Source organism: Centropristis striata, chromosome 8, assembly GCF_030273125.1.
Source record: "Centropristis striata isolate RG_2023a ecotype Rhode Island chromosome 8, C.striata_1.0, whole genome shotgun sequence".
Taxonomy (NCBI): domain Eukaryota; kingdom Metazoa; phylum Chordata; class Actinopteri; order Perciformes; family Serranidae; genus Centropristis; species Centropristis striata.
Genome location: NC_081524.1, coordinates 36792736 through 36809378, shown reverse-complemented (window position 1 = coordinate 36809378; position 16643 = coordinate 36792736). Strand labels below are relative to the sequence as shown.

General features: G+C 38.8%; 1 protein-coding gene across 1 annotated transcript; it reads right to left on the bottom strand.

The window, feature by feature from the left end:
* Positions 1-10301: 10301 nt before the first annotated feature.
* Positions 10302-16117, bottom strand: LOC131976762 (homeodomain-interacting protein kinase 1-like). The gene is made up of 12 exons (XM_059339915.1): positions 15954-16117; positions 15313-15530; positions 14262-14450; positions 13945-14126; positions 13643-13766; positions 12661-12771; positions 12438-12521; positions 12167-12339; positions 11299-11382; positions 11105-11206; positions 10928-10992; positions 10302-10838 (listed from the first exon to the last, which is right to left on the bottom strand). Exons 2-12 carry the CDS (start codon positions 15505-15507, stop codon positions 10732-10734), a joined length of 1416 nt encoding a protein of 471 aa, XP_059195898.1. The 5' UTR covers positions 15508-15530; positions 15954-16117; the 3' UTR covers positions 10302-10731.
* Positions 16118-16643: the final 526 nt, after the last annotated feature.

The following is a 16643-nucleotide window of genomic DNA, read 5'->3' as shown; positions in this document are numbered from 1 at the left end:
TGATCCACTTTTAATGTGAAGGAATTGATTAGTGCAGCTTTAAAGTAGCCTATACATCATATACCACGCTGTGCAAAAGTCTCAGGCAGGTGTGGAATAATGCCTACAAGAATTGACGCTGGTTTAAAGGCAAGGGGTGTTCACAGCAAATATTGACTTGATTTATATTTTTCTTCTATTCACTCACTTTGTATTTTGTTAATTGATTAAAAAATAAAACAAATAATAAACTATTAACATTCCTATTTTGAAAGCAATCTTATTTTACAGCATTTTGTCCACACCTGCCTAAAACTTTTTCACAGTACTGTAAATATGTACAGTACAGGCCAAAAGTTTGGACACACCTTCTCATTCAATGCGTTTCCTTTATTTTCATGACTATTGACATTGTAAATTCATCAAAACTATTAATGAACACATGTGGAATTATGTACTTAACAAAAAAGTGTGAAATAACTGAAAACATGTCTTATATTCTAGTAAGCAAAGGGTGGCTACTTTGAGGAATCTAAAATACAAGACATGTTTTCAGTTATTTCACACTTTTTTTGTTAAGTACATAATTCCATATGTGTTCATTCATAGTTTTGATGCCTTCAGTGAGATTCTACAATGTAAATAGTCATGAAAATCAAGAAAAACGCATTGAATGAGAAGGTGTGTCCAAACTTTTGGCCTGTACTGTAAATGTTTCATTTAAAATCCACCTCCACCTTTTTAAAGTATGTCATTTGAATTCTATTTAATATCACATTTGCTTCCTATTCATTGTCAGTAATGATATAATGTTCATCCTGTTTCTCCTGCACTTGTCCTCTTTCTCTGTTTGATATCGTCTCTCTGAGGTTTTTGTTTTTTTGTGTTGTCTGTCTTCCTCCCACTTATTACTGTTTGCATACAAACTTTGAAAGAGTGAACTAGAGCAGAATATGTATCCTTGGAGTAGTTCACATGTCAGATTGCCCTGGATTTTACATGAGCCCTGCGAATGATCCTGGTCCCTGCTTGTCAGAAAGAAGGTATCCTCTGACATGCACACAGGTCCAGTCTAAATCCTGCTCTGCTAATTAAATAATCACAATGTTCCAATAGGGCTTTAACAAAACCACTTGAAACTCCCATTGATACTATTTTCATGGCAGCCGCTCTCCTTGGGATCCGTTCACATACACATAAATACACATCCCTGTGTTTGTGCGCACAGGTTCAGGGGACAGATGAGAACACAAAGAACACCCAGTGTGTGTGTGTGTGTGTGTGTGTGTGTGAGAGAGAGAGAGATGGGGGTGCATTCAGGGGTAATGTAGGGACTTGGCAGTGGCATCCCAAAACATTCCTTTCTCTCTCCCACACACACACCCCTTCCTCACCCCACATCTCTTTTATCATCAGGTTCCCAGAGACTGGTACTTTGTATTTCCGTGTGTGTCAGAAAGCAGGAGGAAAAGAGAGAGGGGCGACACACTGTCTCTCCCTCACTGACAAAGACAGCGAAGGTTAGGTTGTGTATAGTCAGTGGGAGTACATAGTTTCATGATTTGAGGCTGCATATGTGTATAGGTTATGTGTGGGTGGTAACAGAGCTTGAGGTACTGTGCTTGTTAAGTGGGAGGGTCACAGCAGCGACATTACCTCACGAACATACCACAATCTATCTTTAAATGTAAGACGGTGTACAACCGTGTGTTTGCGTACAGTTTGTGTGCAGCTGAGAGGGTGACTCATTCTTGTCTTTTACATTAACACATAATAACAAGGGCAGACTGAACTGTGCCTTTGTCAAACAATTGTCAACTAGTTTGTCAAAAAAATATTTTAAAAAATGGTTATAGTGTAGATTGCCCAAAAATGACACAATAAAATGACAAAGAAAAGTATGTTGATCATGGTAATAGTATAGTATGTCCAAAAATTAAAAGAAAAAAGGCAACAACTCAGTATGATGAAAAACAATTCAGAATAGCATGTTGATAATGGTAATAGTAAAGTTTGTTGAAGAACATATATAATTAGAAAAGAAGTGTACCTAAAGGACCCGGATGTTGCCCTCATAACGGTCAAAACGTTGAGTGTGGAACGATGTACACTATACGCACTCAACGGCCGCCATCTTGTCTACGTAGCGGAAGAGGCAGAGCCGCTCAGCTCGAATTTTTTTTTTGTAATGACGGCCGAAACAACAGTGGAGCGGTAGGTAACGTTGCTGACGACGCCGGAGCATTCTCCACATTTGCTGCGTTAACCCTTTGATGCACAACATACTGACCCCCCTTCTAATGCACAACATGGGTCAAAAATGACCCTCATTAATTTCCCATGTTATTTAATGCTGCTGTGTGTTTCTGTGCTCTATCTTTTGATATCAACTTATTTTATGATTGAATATTCCAAGTATTCTTTGAATATCTTGTTTTTGATAACAACAGATCATTTTTTTCCATTTTGCTTCTCATACTTTATGAGGAAAAAAAGTTTTTGTGTTATTACATAGCTAAGTACTTGGCTAAGTAGCTTGCTAAGCTAACTACTTAGCCAAGAAGTTAGCTAAGTAGTTAGCTTAGCAAGCTACTTAGCTAAATTCTTAGCCAAGAAGTTAGCTAAGTAGTTAGCTTAGCAAGCTACTTAGCTAAATACTTAGCCAAGAAGTTAGCTAAGTAGTTAGCTTAGTAAGCTATTTAGCTAAATACTTAACCAAGAATTTAGCTAAATAGTTAGCTTACCAAGCTAATTAGCTAAATACTTAGCTAAGAAGTTAGCTAAGTATTTAGCTTAGCAAGCTACTTAGCTAAAAAATGGATATGGGTAATTTTTGACCCATGTTTTGCATTAGAAGAGTAGTGACACAAAAAGGGATTTTATTAAAAAATGAATAAAGGAAAACATAAAATTAGGATGTATGATGATCAAAAACAAACTAGTTGAGGAAAACCTGGAATACTGAATGATGAAAATAATTTTTTGCAAAGATACAGAACATAAAAACTCTGTCGGGTCACTTTAGACCCATGTTGTGCATCAAAGGGTTAATGGAGCCATATTGCCGGATTGTAGAAGTAAAGATTAAACAACACAAAGGGTAATTTTTTCGCCGTTCAAAACTGGAAGATTTTCGCGGGTGACGAGCCGCGGTGGCTGTCGCGAGTGTAATTTCCGGTAAGTGCACCACGGAGTATTAGATTTGGAACAACACTCACCTGCTGAAATCAGCGTTCTTAGTAAATGCGGATAGTGTACTGCGTTTAAGTGTACTCATGGAAGTATGGGGATTGGAACACAGCATATAACTCTGACAGCTTTACCAGAGGATTGTGAGTGAGAAGACAAATTTTCCTACATTTTTATGTATAAATTATCTCTGTAGAGTGGAATTTGTGGCCTGGAGCGCAGTTTTCAAATTTATTTTTTGACAATTTTTTCTCTCCCTCTACACTCTGGCGATGATGTCACACACTGTGACACGAACATTCCATGCAATACACACCCATTATAATCTCAGAATTTCTCTAAAAATGATCATGGTCGTTGAACAGGGATTAATAAAAAACGATATGACCTATCAAAACGTGGATTAATACACAAGATTTGTGTCTACTGTTTAAAGTTTAAATGGAGTCTCTAGGTGAAATTATGCCGGAGAAGTACACGTTTGAAAATCTTCAATTATTGTTCTTTTTCACTCATTTTTTCCGGCCGTCCCATTCACTTCAATGCAGAATTTTGGGCAGTTTTTTGCGACTTATTCGTATTCCATAGAGAAAAGTAATAGCACACCTGATCAAACCGCACGTTTTGATATAAAATTAGCAGGAAGAAATTGAGTCCGGAAGAGGAAGAAGAAAAAATCCACAGTATAACAATAGTGCTCGGTGCGATTGCCCCGTGGCCCTAAAAAACAACAACCAGAAAACACCAAAATATGGCATGGCCCAAAAAAAAAACCCTAAAAACAAACTCCGACATGCTATAGAATGTCAAAAAAATAAAAAAGTACAAAAAAATACCTGTTACAGTGTAGCTTTTCCAAAAATATTTTAGAATACTACATTGACCATGGTGATATAATAGCATGTCCAAAATTACATTAAAAAACACATACTTTGTCAAAAAAATAAAATAAAAACAACATACTTTAGTATGTCAAAAAATACACTATGCTATATTATGTCTAAATATTTTATTTTTAAAAGTCATAATATAGTATGTCGAAAAATGTCAACAATCGATCATTGTGAATTTTTCCAAAAATGCCCTAAACATGCCTTAGAATAGTACATTGATAATGATGTCCGTGTGTAGATAGATAGATAGATAGATAGATAGATAGATAGATAGATAGATAGATAGATAGATATTGTCCTATTAAGTTCTTTTCCTGAGGACAGAGAAAAGTTCCATTAATACAGTGTCTAATTTGTAAATATCTACAAAGATAGTCATGTCCCTCCAATTTGAAATTCCTAATTTTATGGTTGTAACATATGGATGTATACCTTTTAATAGTTTGATTTAGGGTAGATTGGATGTGGAGGGAGGATAGGTGGCCTACAAGGTGGAGCAGCGTAATGGAGGAATTCCAGGAAAAAACTTTTATCAAGCTAGAGAACAATCTTGAGCCAAAGCGAATAATACTACTTGGGTTGAAAACAATCTGGCATCAAGTCGTGGGAAGACCAGGGTTTTTGTAGTGTGGCTGATGATGAGAGACAGGTGTGGACTCTGAAGTGGTAAGCCGTACCCTCAACACAAGACACTGGGAAAGTAGGGGAGGGGGGTAAAACACACAGGGAGACAGACAACACCCACCTGGCGGACTGGAACCGTGTCATTCAGTCCAGTTCAGCAACAGACTGGACTGGAAATCTAACACAGAGGCTGTGTACAAGAAGGGGATGAGCAGACTCTATTTCCTGAGGAAGCTGAGATCCTTCAATGTGTGCAGCAAGATGTTGGAGATCTTCTACCAGTCTGTTGTTGCCAGCGCCATTTTCTTTGCTGCTGTGTGTTGGGGCAGCAGCATCAGAGCCAGCGACACCAACAGACTTGATAAGATTATCAAGAAGGCTGGCTCTGTACTTGGTCTCAGGCTGGAGACTTTTGAGACTGTGGTGGAGAGGAGAACACTGAACAAACTGCTGGCCATCATGGACAATGATCAGCACCGTCTCCATCACACAGTAGAAAGACAGCGGAGCACCTTCTCTCACAGGCTGCTCCAGCTCCACTGTCATAGGGACAGATATAAAAAATCTTTCCTGCCACATGCCATCACACTGTACAATAACAAATAATAACCTGGTTCATTACATACTGTCTATGCACTTTATGTGTTTTTTATGCACACTGTTCATTGCACCTTATTTGTTTCATAGCACCAACATTTTTATACTTTATATTCGTATTTCTTCTGCACTGGAATTCTATTCTACTCCTTAATACATACTCCTTCTTTAGACACTTTATATTTTATTGTATTTTTATATTCTATTGCTTGAAGTATGCCTAGGTTGTTCTTTTTACTTAATTGTGTTGTTATTGTCTCTGTGTGTAATGCTGCTGCTACACTGTAATTTCCCAGCTTGGGATAAATAAAGTATATCTATCTATCTATGTATCTATCTATCTAGCTATCTAGCTATCTAGCTATCTATTATATTCGGTAATGCTAACTCTTTTCTTTGGCTAATAAATAAATTCTAGGCTGTCTTCCCTCCCGGAGAAAGGGTTTTAACATATTGTTATATCTTAGTAATAATTGTTGTGGAATGCACATGGTATCATTCCAGTTTAGTAATTTACCCGTGGGACCATAGCCATCTTTATTGTGTTCAATTTCCCTCCATAAAATCAGATGTAGCTTGTTCCAATTTTCAAGATAACTTTGATTTTAATTAGCAGTGTTTCCATGTTGGCAGTAATGATTTCTCCTATGTATATCTGGGTTCAGTTCTATTCCCAAATATTTCATACCTTTTAGAAACCATTTGTAAACCAATTATGGCAAAAAGTTTTGGAGTGCAGGTTTGACTCTACACTACTCTTGATTTGTGTGTATTTTTTGAGATGCACTATTTCCCATGTTTTATAGGCATTTTGTGTTGATGGTGCAAGTAACATAAATGTCTATATGTCTCCGCCCTCTCGGCAAGTATAATAGATATATAATATAAAGATAATCCCGCCCCCAGCCCCTGATGTAAGCGGTGCATGGTTCAAGATCAGCAAAGTGTAGTTGCCGCTGTGGAAGCAGATTTCCTGGCCGAGATCCGCTTCTTTGGCAGTCGAAAAGCAAAGAACTGGTTCACGATTGGGCACCGGCCGGGAACCGGCTTGGTAGAAAAGGGGTATCAGTAAGGAAACTAGTGTAAGGCATCTCAATATGGAAAATGGAAAATGTGGAGATGGTGAGTGGGGAAAAAATAAAAAGAGAAATCACATTTGCAAAGGCAAAAACAGTTGTAAAATGAAGAAGCACACAAGTGTAAATTAAGTTATAATTAATAAATTTATTTATGTTGATATTTTAAGTGATTAAGTTTAGTTTTATTTTACAGACAGATTGGAAAATTACTATTTTTCTAAAGGATATGCCGCATTCTTCTTTTTCTAATTTACAATGGCCAATTAGGATTAAGATTTTAGATTATATTACATTTAGTGAAAATTTAGAGTATCCATTTAACCTCACAAGCATGTCTTTGGCAAGTGGGAGGAAACCGGAGCACCCGGAGAAAACCCACGCCAACATGGTTCATCATACTCCGCACAGTAAAGACCAGGATCTTCTGCTGTAAGGACACAAAGCATTATTCTTGTATTGCCAGTTAGACATTAGCCCTAGTATTACAGTCCTGACTTTATGGTACAGTAGAAGAAAAGAAAAGAAAAGAGAAAACAAAGTAATATCACACTATTAACTCTCTCAAACATAAGGTGGAACCTATTAGTTTCCCTAATTTATCTTGAGTAAACATCCCCAAATACCAGTTAATATTAACCTAAACTTGGATATCGCGATTAGTGGCATCTGTGACCACACGGTTCTGAATATTATTATTTCTCTAACGGATTTGACATATTCTTCCTTTTTTTTTTTTTTTTAAATGGCCAATTACATTACGATTTGACATTTTATTACATTAAGTGGAAATTTAGAGTTTCCAATTAATCTAAAAAACATGTCTTTGGCCAGTGGGAGGAAACCAGAGCACCTGGAGAAAACTCACGCAGACATGAAAAGAACATCTAATTACAGACAGAAAATGCCAGGATCTCCTGCTGTGAAGACACAAAGCGTTATTCTTGTCTGACAAGTTAGACATTAGCCCTAGTATTATAACCCTCATTTAGAGTGCAGTACACTATTAATTCTCTCAAACATTAGGCTGAACCTATAAGTTAGCCTAATTTATCTTGAGTAAATGTCCCCAATTCCCAGTTAATATTACCCTAAACTCAAATATACAATTAGTGGCATCTGTGACCACGTGGTTCTAAACATTAGTATTTTTCTAACAGATTTGCCAGTTCCCTTTCAGTGGGAACACTCAGTACAACACATTAGTATGGGATTGTGTCCTCATGAGACCAACCTGAAGAAACCTTTTCATCGCGCCTGTCAAGGCCAACGAGACTGTTGCAGGCCAGGGAAGTCCCACCTTCTCTTAGGACTATACAGACCCCCGTACAGTCTCATCTCCTCAGTCTTTTTGCACTTCACCTCGCATTACCTGACAGAGTGGAACCCTCACTATCAAGTCAACGGTCTGACTGGAGGTGAGCTAGCTCCAAACTAGGCGTAGCTATCAAGGCCTAAGGCAGTGACTTTAAAGGATGGATGGACAGTGGGTTTAAAGGATGCCTATTTCCACATAGCAGTCCTACCGAAACACAGGCAGTTCCTGCGCTTTACTTACGAGGACACAGTGTACGAATATCAGGTTCTGTTGTTCGGTCTGTCTCTTGCTCCCAGTGTTCACAAAGTGTCTGGAATTAAAACCGATCAGGGGTCAGGGCATAAGCCCTTGACTATCTGGACAATTTGTTAATTCTGGCGAGCTCGGCCCATTGCGCAAACTCCCACATTGTCACCTTCAGTCTCTGGGATTTGTCATAAACAGAGAACTGAGCTGTCTCACTCCCAGACAGAAAATTTGTTTTCTGCGTCTGGGCATAGACTCTGTAGACAATTGCGCCCAACTGTCATGTCTGAGGTTAACTGCATTCGAGCAGTGCCCATCACTGTTTCAGCCTCGCCACACTGTCCATCTCCCTCAGTAACAACGCCTGCTGGGATGAATGGCCTCTATGATTCAAGCAGTGCCACTGGGTCTGCTGTGGATGAGGAGTTTTCAGCGCTGGGTGCACTCCAGACAAATTTCCTCTCTTCTCTCGGGAGAGAGGACACAGGTCACCACATCGTGCCTAATCGCCCTCCTCGCTGAAAACTCCTCATCCACAGCAGACCCAGTGGCACTGCTTGAATCATAGAGGCCATAAATCCCAGCAGGCGTTGTTACTGAGGGAGATGGACAGTGTGGCGAGGCTGAAACAGTGATGAGCACTGCTCGAATGCAGTTAACCTCAGACATGACAGTTGGGCGTGATTGTCTACAGAGTCTATGCCCAGACCCAGAAAACAAATTTTCTGTCCGGGAGTGAGACAGCTCAGTTCTCTGTTTATGACAAATCCCAGAGACTGAAGGTGACAGTGTGGGAGTTTGCGCAATGGGCCGAGCTCCCCAGAATTAACAAATTGTCCAGATAGTCAAGGGCTTATGCCCTGACCCCTGATCGGTTTTAATTCCAGACATTTTGTGGCATTTTCTCGGAGCAAGAGACAGACCGAACAACAGAACCTGATATTCATACGCTGTGCCTTTGTAAGCGCAGGAACTGCCTGTGTTTCAGTAGGACTGCTATGTGGAAATAGGCATCCTTTAAATCCACTGTCCATCCATCCTTTAAAGTCACTGCCTTAGGCCTTGATAGCTACGCCTAGTATGGAGCTAGCTCACCTCCAGTCAGACCGTTGAATTGACAGTGAGGGTTCCACTCTGTCAGGTAATGCGAGGTGAAGTGCAAAAAGACTGAGGAGATGAGACTGTACGGGGGTCTGTATAGTCCTAAGTGAAGGTGGGACTTCCCTGGCCTGCAACAGTCTCGTTGGCCTTGACAGGCGGGATGAAAAGGTTTCTTCAGGTTGGTCTCACGAGGACACAATCCCATACTAATGTGTTGTACCGAGTGTTCCCACTGAAAGGGAACTGGCAAATCCGTAATTGTTTTTTTCCAATTAACCTAACAAGCATGTCTTTGGCCAGTGGGAGGAAACCGGAGCGCCCGGAGAAAACCCACGCCAACATGGTTAACCACAAAAGTTTTTTTAGCAGCACACTTGAGAAAAGGTTCTCACGTGTTTTGCTAAAAAAAATGTTTTAAAACCTGTAGAAATACTTAATTCTGTGTGTTGTCCTCGCAGTGGTTAGAACAGAACTTCCCCTTCATCCATGAGAAAAAGCGATTGATGTGGCTCTTCTTGTTTTTCTCCCTCTTGTCGTCGTCTAAAGATCATACAAAAAAACAACCTTGACAGGCGTGATGAAAAGGTTTCTTCAGGTTGGTCTCACGAGGACACAATCCCATACTAATGTGTTGTACCGAGTGTTCCCACTGAAAGGGAACTGGCAAATCCGTAATTCCGCAAATCCGAAAAATACTAATGTTTAGAACCAGATGGTCACAGATGCAACTAATCATATATCTGAGTTTAGGGCAGTATTAACCGGGATTTGGGGATTTAGGTTTCTGCAGGTTGGTCTGGTTAGGTCGCAATTCTATACTAATGTTTTGTACCTTGTTTCCCTCCTTCAGGGAACATTGTTTTTTTCCAATTAACCTAACAAGCATGTCTTTGGCCAGTGGGAGGAAACCGGAGCGCCCGGAGAAAACCCACGCCAACATGCGGAGAAAAAGCAAAAGCCACCATGCTGCCCATAAGGAGAACCACAAACGTTTTTTTAGCAGCACACTTGAGAAAAGGTTCTCATGTGTTTTGCTAAAAAAATGTTTTAAAACCTGTAGAAATACTTATTTCTGTGTGTTGTCCTCGCAGTGGTTAGAACAGAACTTCTAAATACCAGTTAATATTAACCTAAACTTGGATATCGCGATTAATGGCATCTGTGACCACACGGTTCTGAATATTATTATTTCTCTAACGGATTTGACATATTCTTCCTTTTTTTTTAAAAATGGCCAATTAAATTACGATTTGACATTTTATTACATTAAGTGGAAATTTAGAGTTTCCAATTAATCTAAAAAACATGTCTTTGGCCAGTGGGCGGAAACCAGAGCACCTGGAGAAAACCCACGCAGACATGAAAAGAACATCTAATTACAGACAGAAAATGCCAGGATCTTCTGCTGTGAAGACACGAAGCGTTCTTCTTGTCTGACGCAATCTGTCGCAATTCTATACTAATGTTTTGTACCTTGTTTCCCTCCTTCAGGGAACATTGTTTTTTTTTCAATTAACCTAACAAGCATGTCTTTGGCCAGTGGGAGGAAACCGGAGCGCCCGGAGAAAACCCACGCCAACATGCGGAGAAAAAGCAAAAGCCACCATGCTACCCATAAGGAGAACCACAAACGTTTTTTTAGCAGCACACTTGAGAAAAGGTTCTCATGTGTTTTGCTAAAAAAATGTTTTAAAACCTGTAGAAATACTTATTTCTGTGTGTTGTCCTCGCAGTGCTTAGAACAGAACTTCCCCTTCATCCACGAGAAAAAGCGATTGATGCGGCTCTTCTTGTTTTTCTTCCTCTTGTTGTCGTCTAAAGATCATACAAAAAAACAAACATTAAGTACCCCCAGATTAAACAACAAGTGGAATGTTTTAGCAATTCAGAATTAATTATCTTACCAAAAGTGGTGGGAGGGAGGTCCGTATTGTAATGGTGGGTCCTGTAGGCTGTGTCACTGTGGGGACTACACATTTAAATGCACACAGAGTTAGTATATTAGTCCTGCTTTATCATCTACAAAAAAATATGCTTACATGATGGTTGTCTTCTGTCATGTTCAGAGATAATAATCTTACCAAATGTCACTGTCCAGTCCATATGGCGTATACAGGGGAATTCTGTTCTCAGGGTCTGCAGGTCGAACCACGGGGACTCCAAATGGCACTTGGTGACTTGTTCTGTTGAGTAAAAACATACAATTATTGATTACATTCCATTGATCATAGAGCTAATCAGTAGCTTTGTTAATGAAGGATAAGTCAACACAAACCTGTTCTCGTCGTCGTATCTATCCTGGGTTTCCTTGGTGGTCTTTGGTGTCCTGTACTGGGTTGCAGACTTCCAAAGTGAAGCGCTATTAAAGATAAAGTCACACCGTTAGTTTTTAGCTAACAAACAGGCAGTGGTGGACATGGGGCTATGATGCATCATGTATGATGAAATATTAGCAGTAAGTTAAAAGGAGATCCAGGTCAAAGTAACTAATGATATGGTACTGACAATTAAAAGTATCAAACCAAACCATATAGGGGGGTCAGGGGGCATGCTCCCCCGGGAGAAAATTTGTACATTTTTAAGTAAAATGCATCTATTTTGTGCATTTTGAGAGCTAAATGAGAGCAAACACCTCACATAACATTATTCACAGTTGGGTGATACCTTATTATACAATCTCTAGAGGGCACATCATCATAATTGATTGTATAAAGGGGCACCCTAGAGGGCAATCAATACGTTTTTTCATGTGTAATGGGCAGCCAATAAGACACTTTCTCTCATTTTCACCACTCTAGAGGACAATTTCGCACACTTTTTCAACCACGGAGGCACCAAACAGGAAAAAGGGCACTAGAAGGGCTCTCATTAAGGCACGTTATAGAATTTTCTTGCACTAGAGGGCACGTCATCATCATTTATTGTATGAAGGGGCACCTTAGAGGGCACCAAATAATTTTTGCACATGTAAAGGGCAGCCAATAAGGAACTTCCTCTCGTTTTCACCACTCTAGAGGGCACTTTAGCGCACTTTTCCAACCATGGAGGCATGGGCCCCTGAGTCCGCCACTGTAAACAGGACCCCCCTTGCCGTTATTATTATTGTGCAAAGCATGTAGGAGCTCACATGCACACACACTTACTAGAATCTGGGGCGGGAGCTGCTCCTCAGGTAGCTCTTGGTAATGAAGGGGTGGTTAAGAATCTCATCAGGGGTGATCCTCTCTTTCCCATCCCAAGTCAGCATTGCCTTCAGCAGCTCAATGCATTGTTCCCTGTCCTCAGCCTCCGTCTCGTTATTTTCCTCCAGACGCATCTAGTTTTTGAAACAAAAATATAACCGTGATTAGTTTTTTTGGTCAATCGTGATAAGAAAATTAACAAAAAATCACTAACGGCTACTTTACCACGTACCTTCTTAACGTCATCCAGAGAACGGAACGTGTAGAACCTTTCATCCATGGAGCAATGTGCTGATTCCCAGTACTCCTCAGGTGTCTAAAAGATAGAAGAACATACACGTATGTCAATAAATTTAGCTGATTAAGTGTTATAACTGTAGAAAAAACTTTTATCCTAAAAGACAATTAAAGTTACACATTGATTAACTAAAGTTAAAAAAAAATGGGTATTATACCTTTAGAATCCACTGATTGGAATCTGTTTTCTTAAAAAACAAGTTGGATTTCAGACCAGCATCAAGGAGATGGTCAGGTGGTGGACCGATAAGGTCGATGATGTATCGTAGCTGGAGATAAAGCACACAATCAAAATATTAAGTAGGAATGTTTCAACATTTCTTTGTTTACATTTTATAAAAGGTCACATTTTGTATTTGGAATCCAGGTTTGAAAACAGCCTGTTCTCCCCTCAGAAACGTCAACATCATGTGTACAGGCAGAGAAAAACGAGCTATATTACATATTACACTTCTGCTACAATGTGTCCGCCGACATATTGACAGTGAAACAAAGTTAAAATGGCAGAATCCCCTCTTCGGTAGGATGCTCGGATGGTGGATGGATCAAACAAACGGCAGACTTTCAACGAGGAGAGCGAGGTTTGCATCCCGTGTGAAATCATAAGTTGAAAATGTTTTTGAACGTAATTTTCTACATAACTTGTGGGAGTCACGTGACCCATATAACTACTTCACTTCCGGCATTTATGAACATTTATTTACTTTTTAAACTGTCTTTTATAATGTCTTACCAGGATTCCTCACTTAATTTGCACTAAGTTGTATATAGTATATTGTTAAATGTCTTTTTCTTAGATTGTTATTTTTTATCTTTATCTTAAATTCTGTGTGAAATCTGTGCGATTGGCTGTAACAAAGAAATTTCCCCGCTGTGGGATTAATAAAGTCAATCTAATCTAATTTTTTTTGCCCTTAACCTAGGTCAGTGGCTTTATAACATAAATATTATCCACAGAAACTGCAGTCTTCTCTACAACTGAAAACCTTATGTGTATGTATAATGACGTGTGTGCTATTCTTAGAATGTGCCGCGAGCCGCGATACATATGTGTCATAATGGATGGTACTGACACAAGACCTATTGCATCGTTAAGGTTGGAGAACTTGTTTGAAAAATATATTCTTCTCAGTTACTTACAGCGTCATATTCAATTCGTCCAGGGAACGGCATAACGCCTAAGACCATGATTGCCATCACGCAGCCCAGAGACCAGATGTCTATCTCCTCCGAAAATGGGAGTCCCAGCATAATTTCTGGAGCCCTGAAAAGCATTGAATAAAATTAGAAACATTTTATTTTTTAGTTTATTTTAACTATAAAAATGAACTTGTAGTTACAAGCTATATAATAACACCAGTCCCAACACTTTTACAGCAGGTAGAAAGTATTCAGTTCAAGAGTTCTTTGTTAAAAAAAATGACGAGTGCTTCTTATTATACCTGTAGAAAGGTGTTTGGCAAACCCTGCCCGTTTTCGCTTGATGATTGAAAATTGCCAAGCCAAAGTCGATGAGTTTAACCTTGAATGGCTGCCTGTTTTGATCCGCTATCATGATGTTGTTCATTTTCACATCAGTATGGATCACACCAATCCTCTTCAGTCCACTGAATGCTGTTGCCAACTGCAAGTAATAATAATAATAATTACAAAATTGAGAATTAAATGTTTCTATAAAAAACTTTTGTTAAAAAAACTTCACATAAAAAGAAAAAATTACAGAGTGGACCACAGTTGAGAACAAACTCTGATGACATACCTGTTGAATGGCGGTTCGGATGTTCTCCAGAGGCATGGGGCCGTCTAATTCCAGTAAGTAATCCTGAAGCGTGATGTCCATCATCTCAAACACCAAACCGACTGAATTATTTATGTTAACCTTGTCATGATACTTGACAATGTTAAACTTGTCCATGTTGTGATGCATGAGTTTTGAAAGCATGTGTGCCTGGGGAGACGTGACAAGGTTGATATGAGAACAAGATCAATTGTGAGACATTTGGAAAATTGGAGAACAAAATGTTTAGTAAGCATAGTTTGCTGTCAAACAGCTTAAATTTTCACAGTGCTATGTGGAAAAATAGTATTAGATTCTTGATATTTAAACAATAAATAGAGCACAAGAGCACAGTGAATTAAAATCATGTCTCATGAACAAATGGGCAGACAAGCTTACTTTATTTGTTCTTTGTGGTTTTTTAAAATTAAGATTCATTTTAAAACCCACTTTTATTTACTGTTTTTTGTTTTACCCAGCATGAGACTCGCTTTGTTTTAGTTGTTTTTGCTTGTCCTTTGTTTTTATTGTTTTTATTGTTGGTCTGACCTGCCATGTACAGCACTTTGTATCTGCTAACGCTGTCTTAAAGGGCTCTATAAATAAAGTTGATTTGATTTGATTTGCATGACAAGTATCTAAACTGGTTCCCAATCCATGTTTCTATTGTTTCTTTGAAGTTTCTCTCACTACTTTGCAATGTCTGGTTCCTGTATGCTAACTCACTTAAATAAGTCTAAATCACTTCATCATGTAACTTCCTCCTGTTCTTTGATCATGTAAGACTGAAACTCTGTATATAAGGAAGAAAAGTTTACTTTGTCGGGAGAGATTGCTGAGACTCTCTCCGTGTATGTAACTAAAGGCTTTGATTGATCATACCGGCTCATTGCATTTTTTCTTCAGAGAAACACTCAATATTTTGGGAAGAAACTGCATCTACAGCTACAGTGTAGGATATTGTAAAAATCAGCCATAGCCATTATGACATGTCTATTTTACGATTGTGAAATCAAATCTAAACGTTTCTTACCTCTTCGTCTAGATTGCTGTCTCTCCTGGCAATCTTTATGGCCACAGTCTGCCGTGTGTCTTTTTGTACACATTGGACCACTTTTCCAAATGCACCTTCGCCAAGAACTTGCACATACTTATAACCTTTGGGGAGTGGGATCTGGTGTTTTAAATAGGACTCATGGGAAGATGAAGAAGAGGAACAGAAGCCCATCTTGAAGCGTAAACTTCTCGTAGCTGAATTTCAAGGTAAAACAAATGAGAGGAAATGCTTATTTTTCAGATTTTTAAAGTTATGTTACATGTTAGGGGAGTACTGGTTGAGCACATCTTTAATTCGTTTGTTAAGACTTCATTGAATGTCAGGTTGGTAAATCTATTTTACATACACTAATTATAGGACTTAACTGTGTTACATTTTGTACTGACATAATCACTTCATTTGTTTTATTAGATGTTTTAACATTTTTGTAGAAAAAAGATAATTTCTCTGACCTTTCACCTCAATTAAATTGATAATAAAGAAAAACAGGTGGCTACTTTTAATGAGTGGCTAAATAGAAATTAATTATATCTTTCTCTCCTCTTTCCTCTACTGATTTTAAGAGAAAAAAAGGATCTAAGGAGCTCATAATCAAAGAAAACAGTAAATTTACTTACCTTACTCAAGTTGGGTTAAAAGTTGAATTGAAAGTTGATTTCTTAGGCTAAGAGCTCGATCCAAAGTGTGTTGTCTGTCCAGTGGAAAGCAATAAAATGACCAGAGCTCTGGTAATTCTGGGACTATTAAGGCTCTGATGATTCCGGAACTATATGGCTCTGATGACTCCGGAATTATATGACATCATTTACGGAACATGTAAATAATGAATCAATAATACATTGTTTTTTATTTTTTTTAAATGCAGTTAATCATTTATCAAATATGTTTTACTACTTTTTACCTCAAAATAACTGTGAAAAAGCACAAAATGGTCCGTCGGGCCGGTGGGTCAGTGCAACATGCAACAACATTGTCTCTGTACAGCTAGATGGGACTCAGATCATGAACTATTTAGCAAACTTGACTATGCATATAATGTCTCTTGATAGTAAATTATGGATAATGACACAATCAGTCCCTGAGTTTTTCAGGCCTCTCAGCTGAACTGCTCTGCTGCGGACTGCATCAGGTGTCTGAATGAAACCACATTTTGACAGAAAGGGGGACATGAATTTGTAAATGGATGGTATATTTTACATTTTTAGAAGCCTATTAAAGGAAGACCTCCACGGAAGGTGGATTAAAGACTTAAGCTTATAACACACCAGGGTCCAACCTGTTTTCTACATGTGACAGGTGATTAGGCA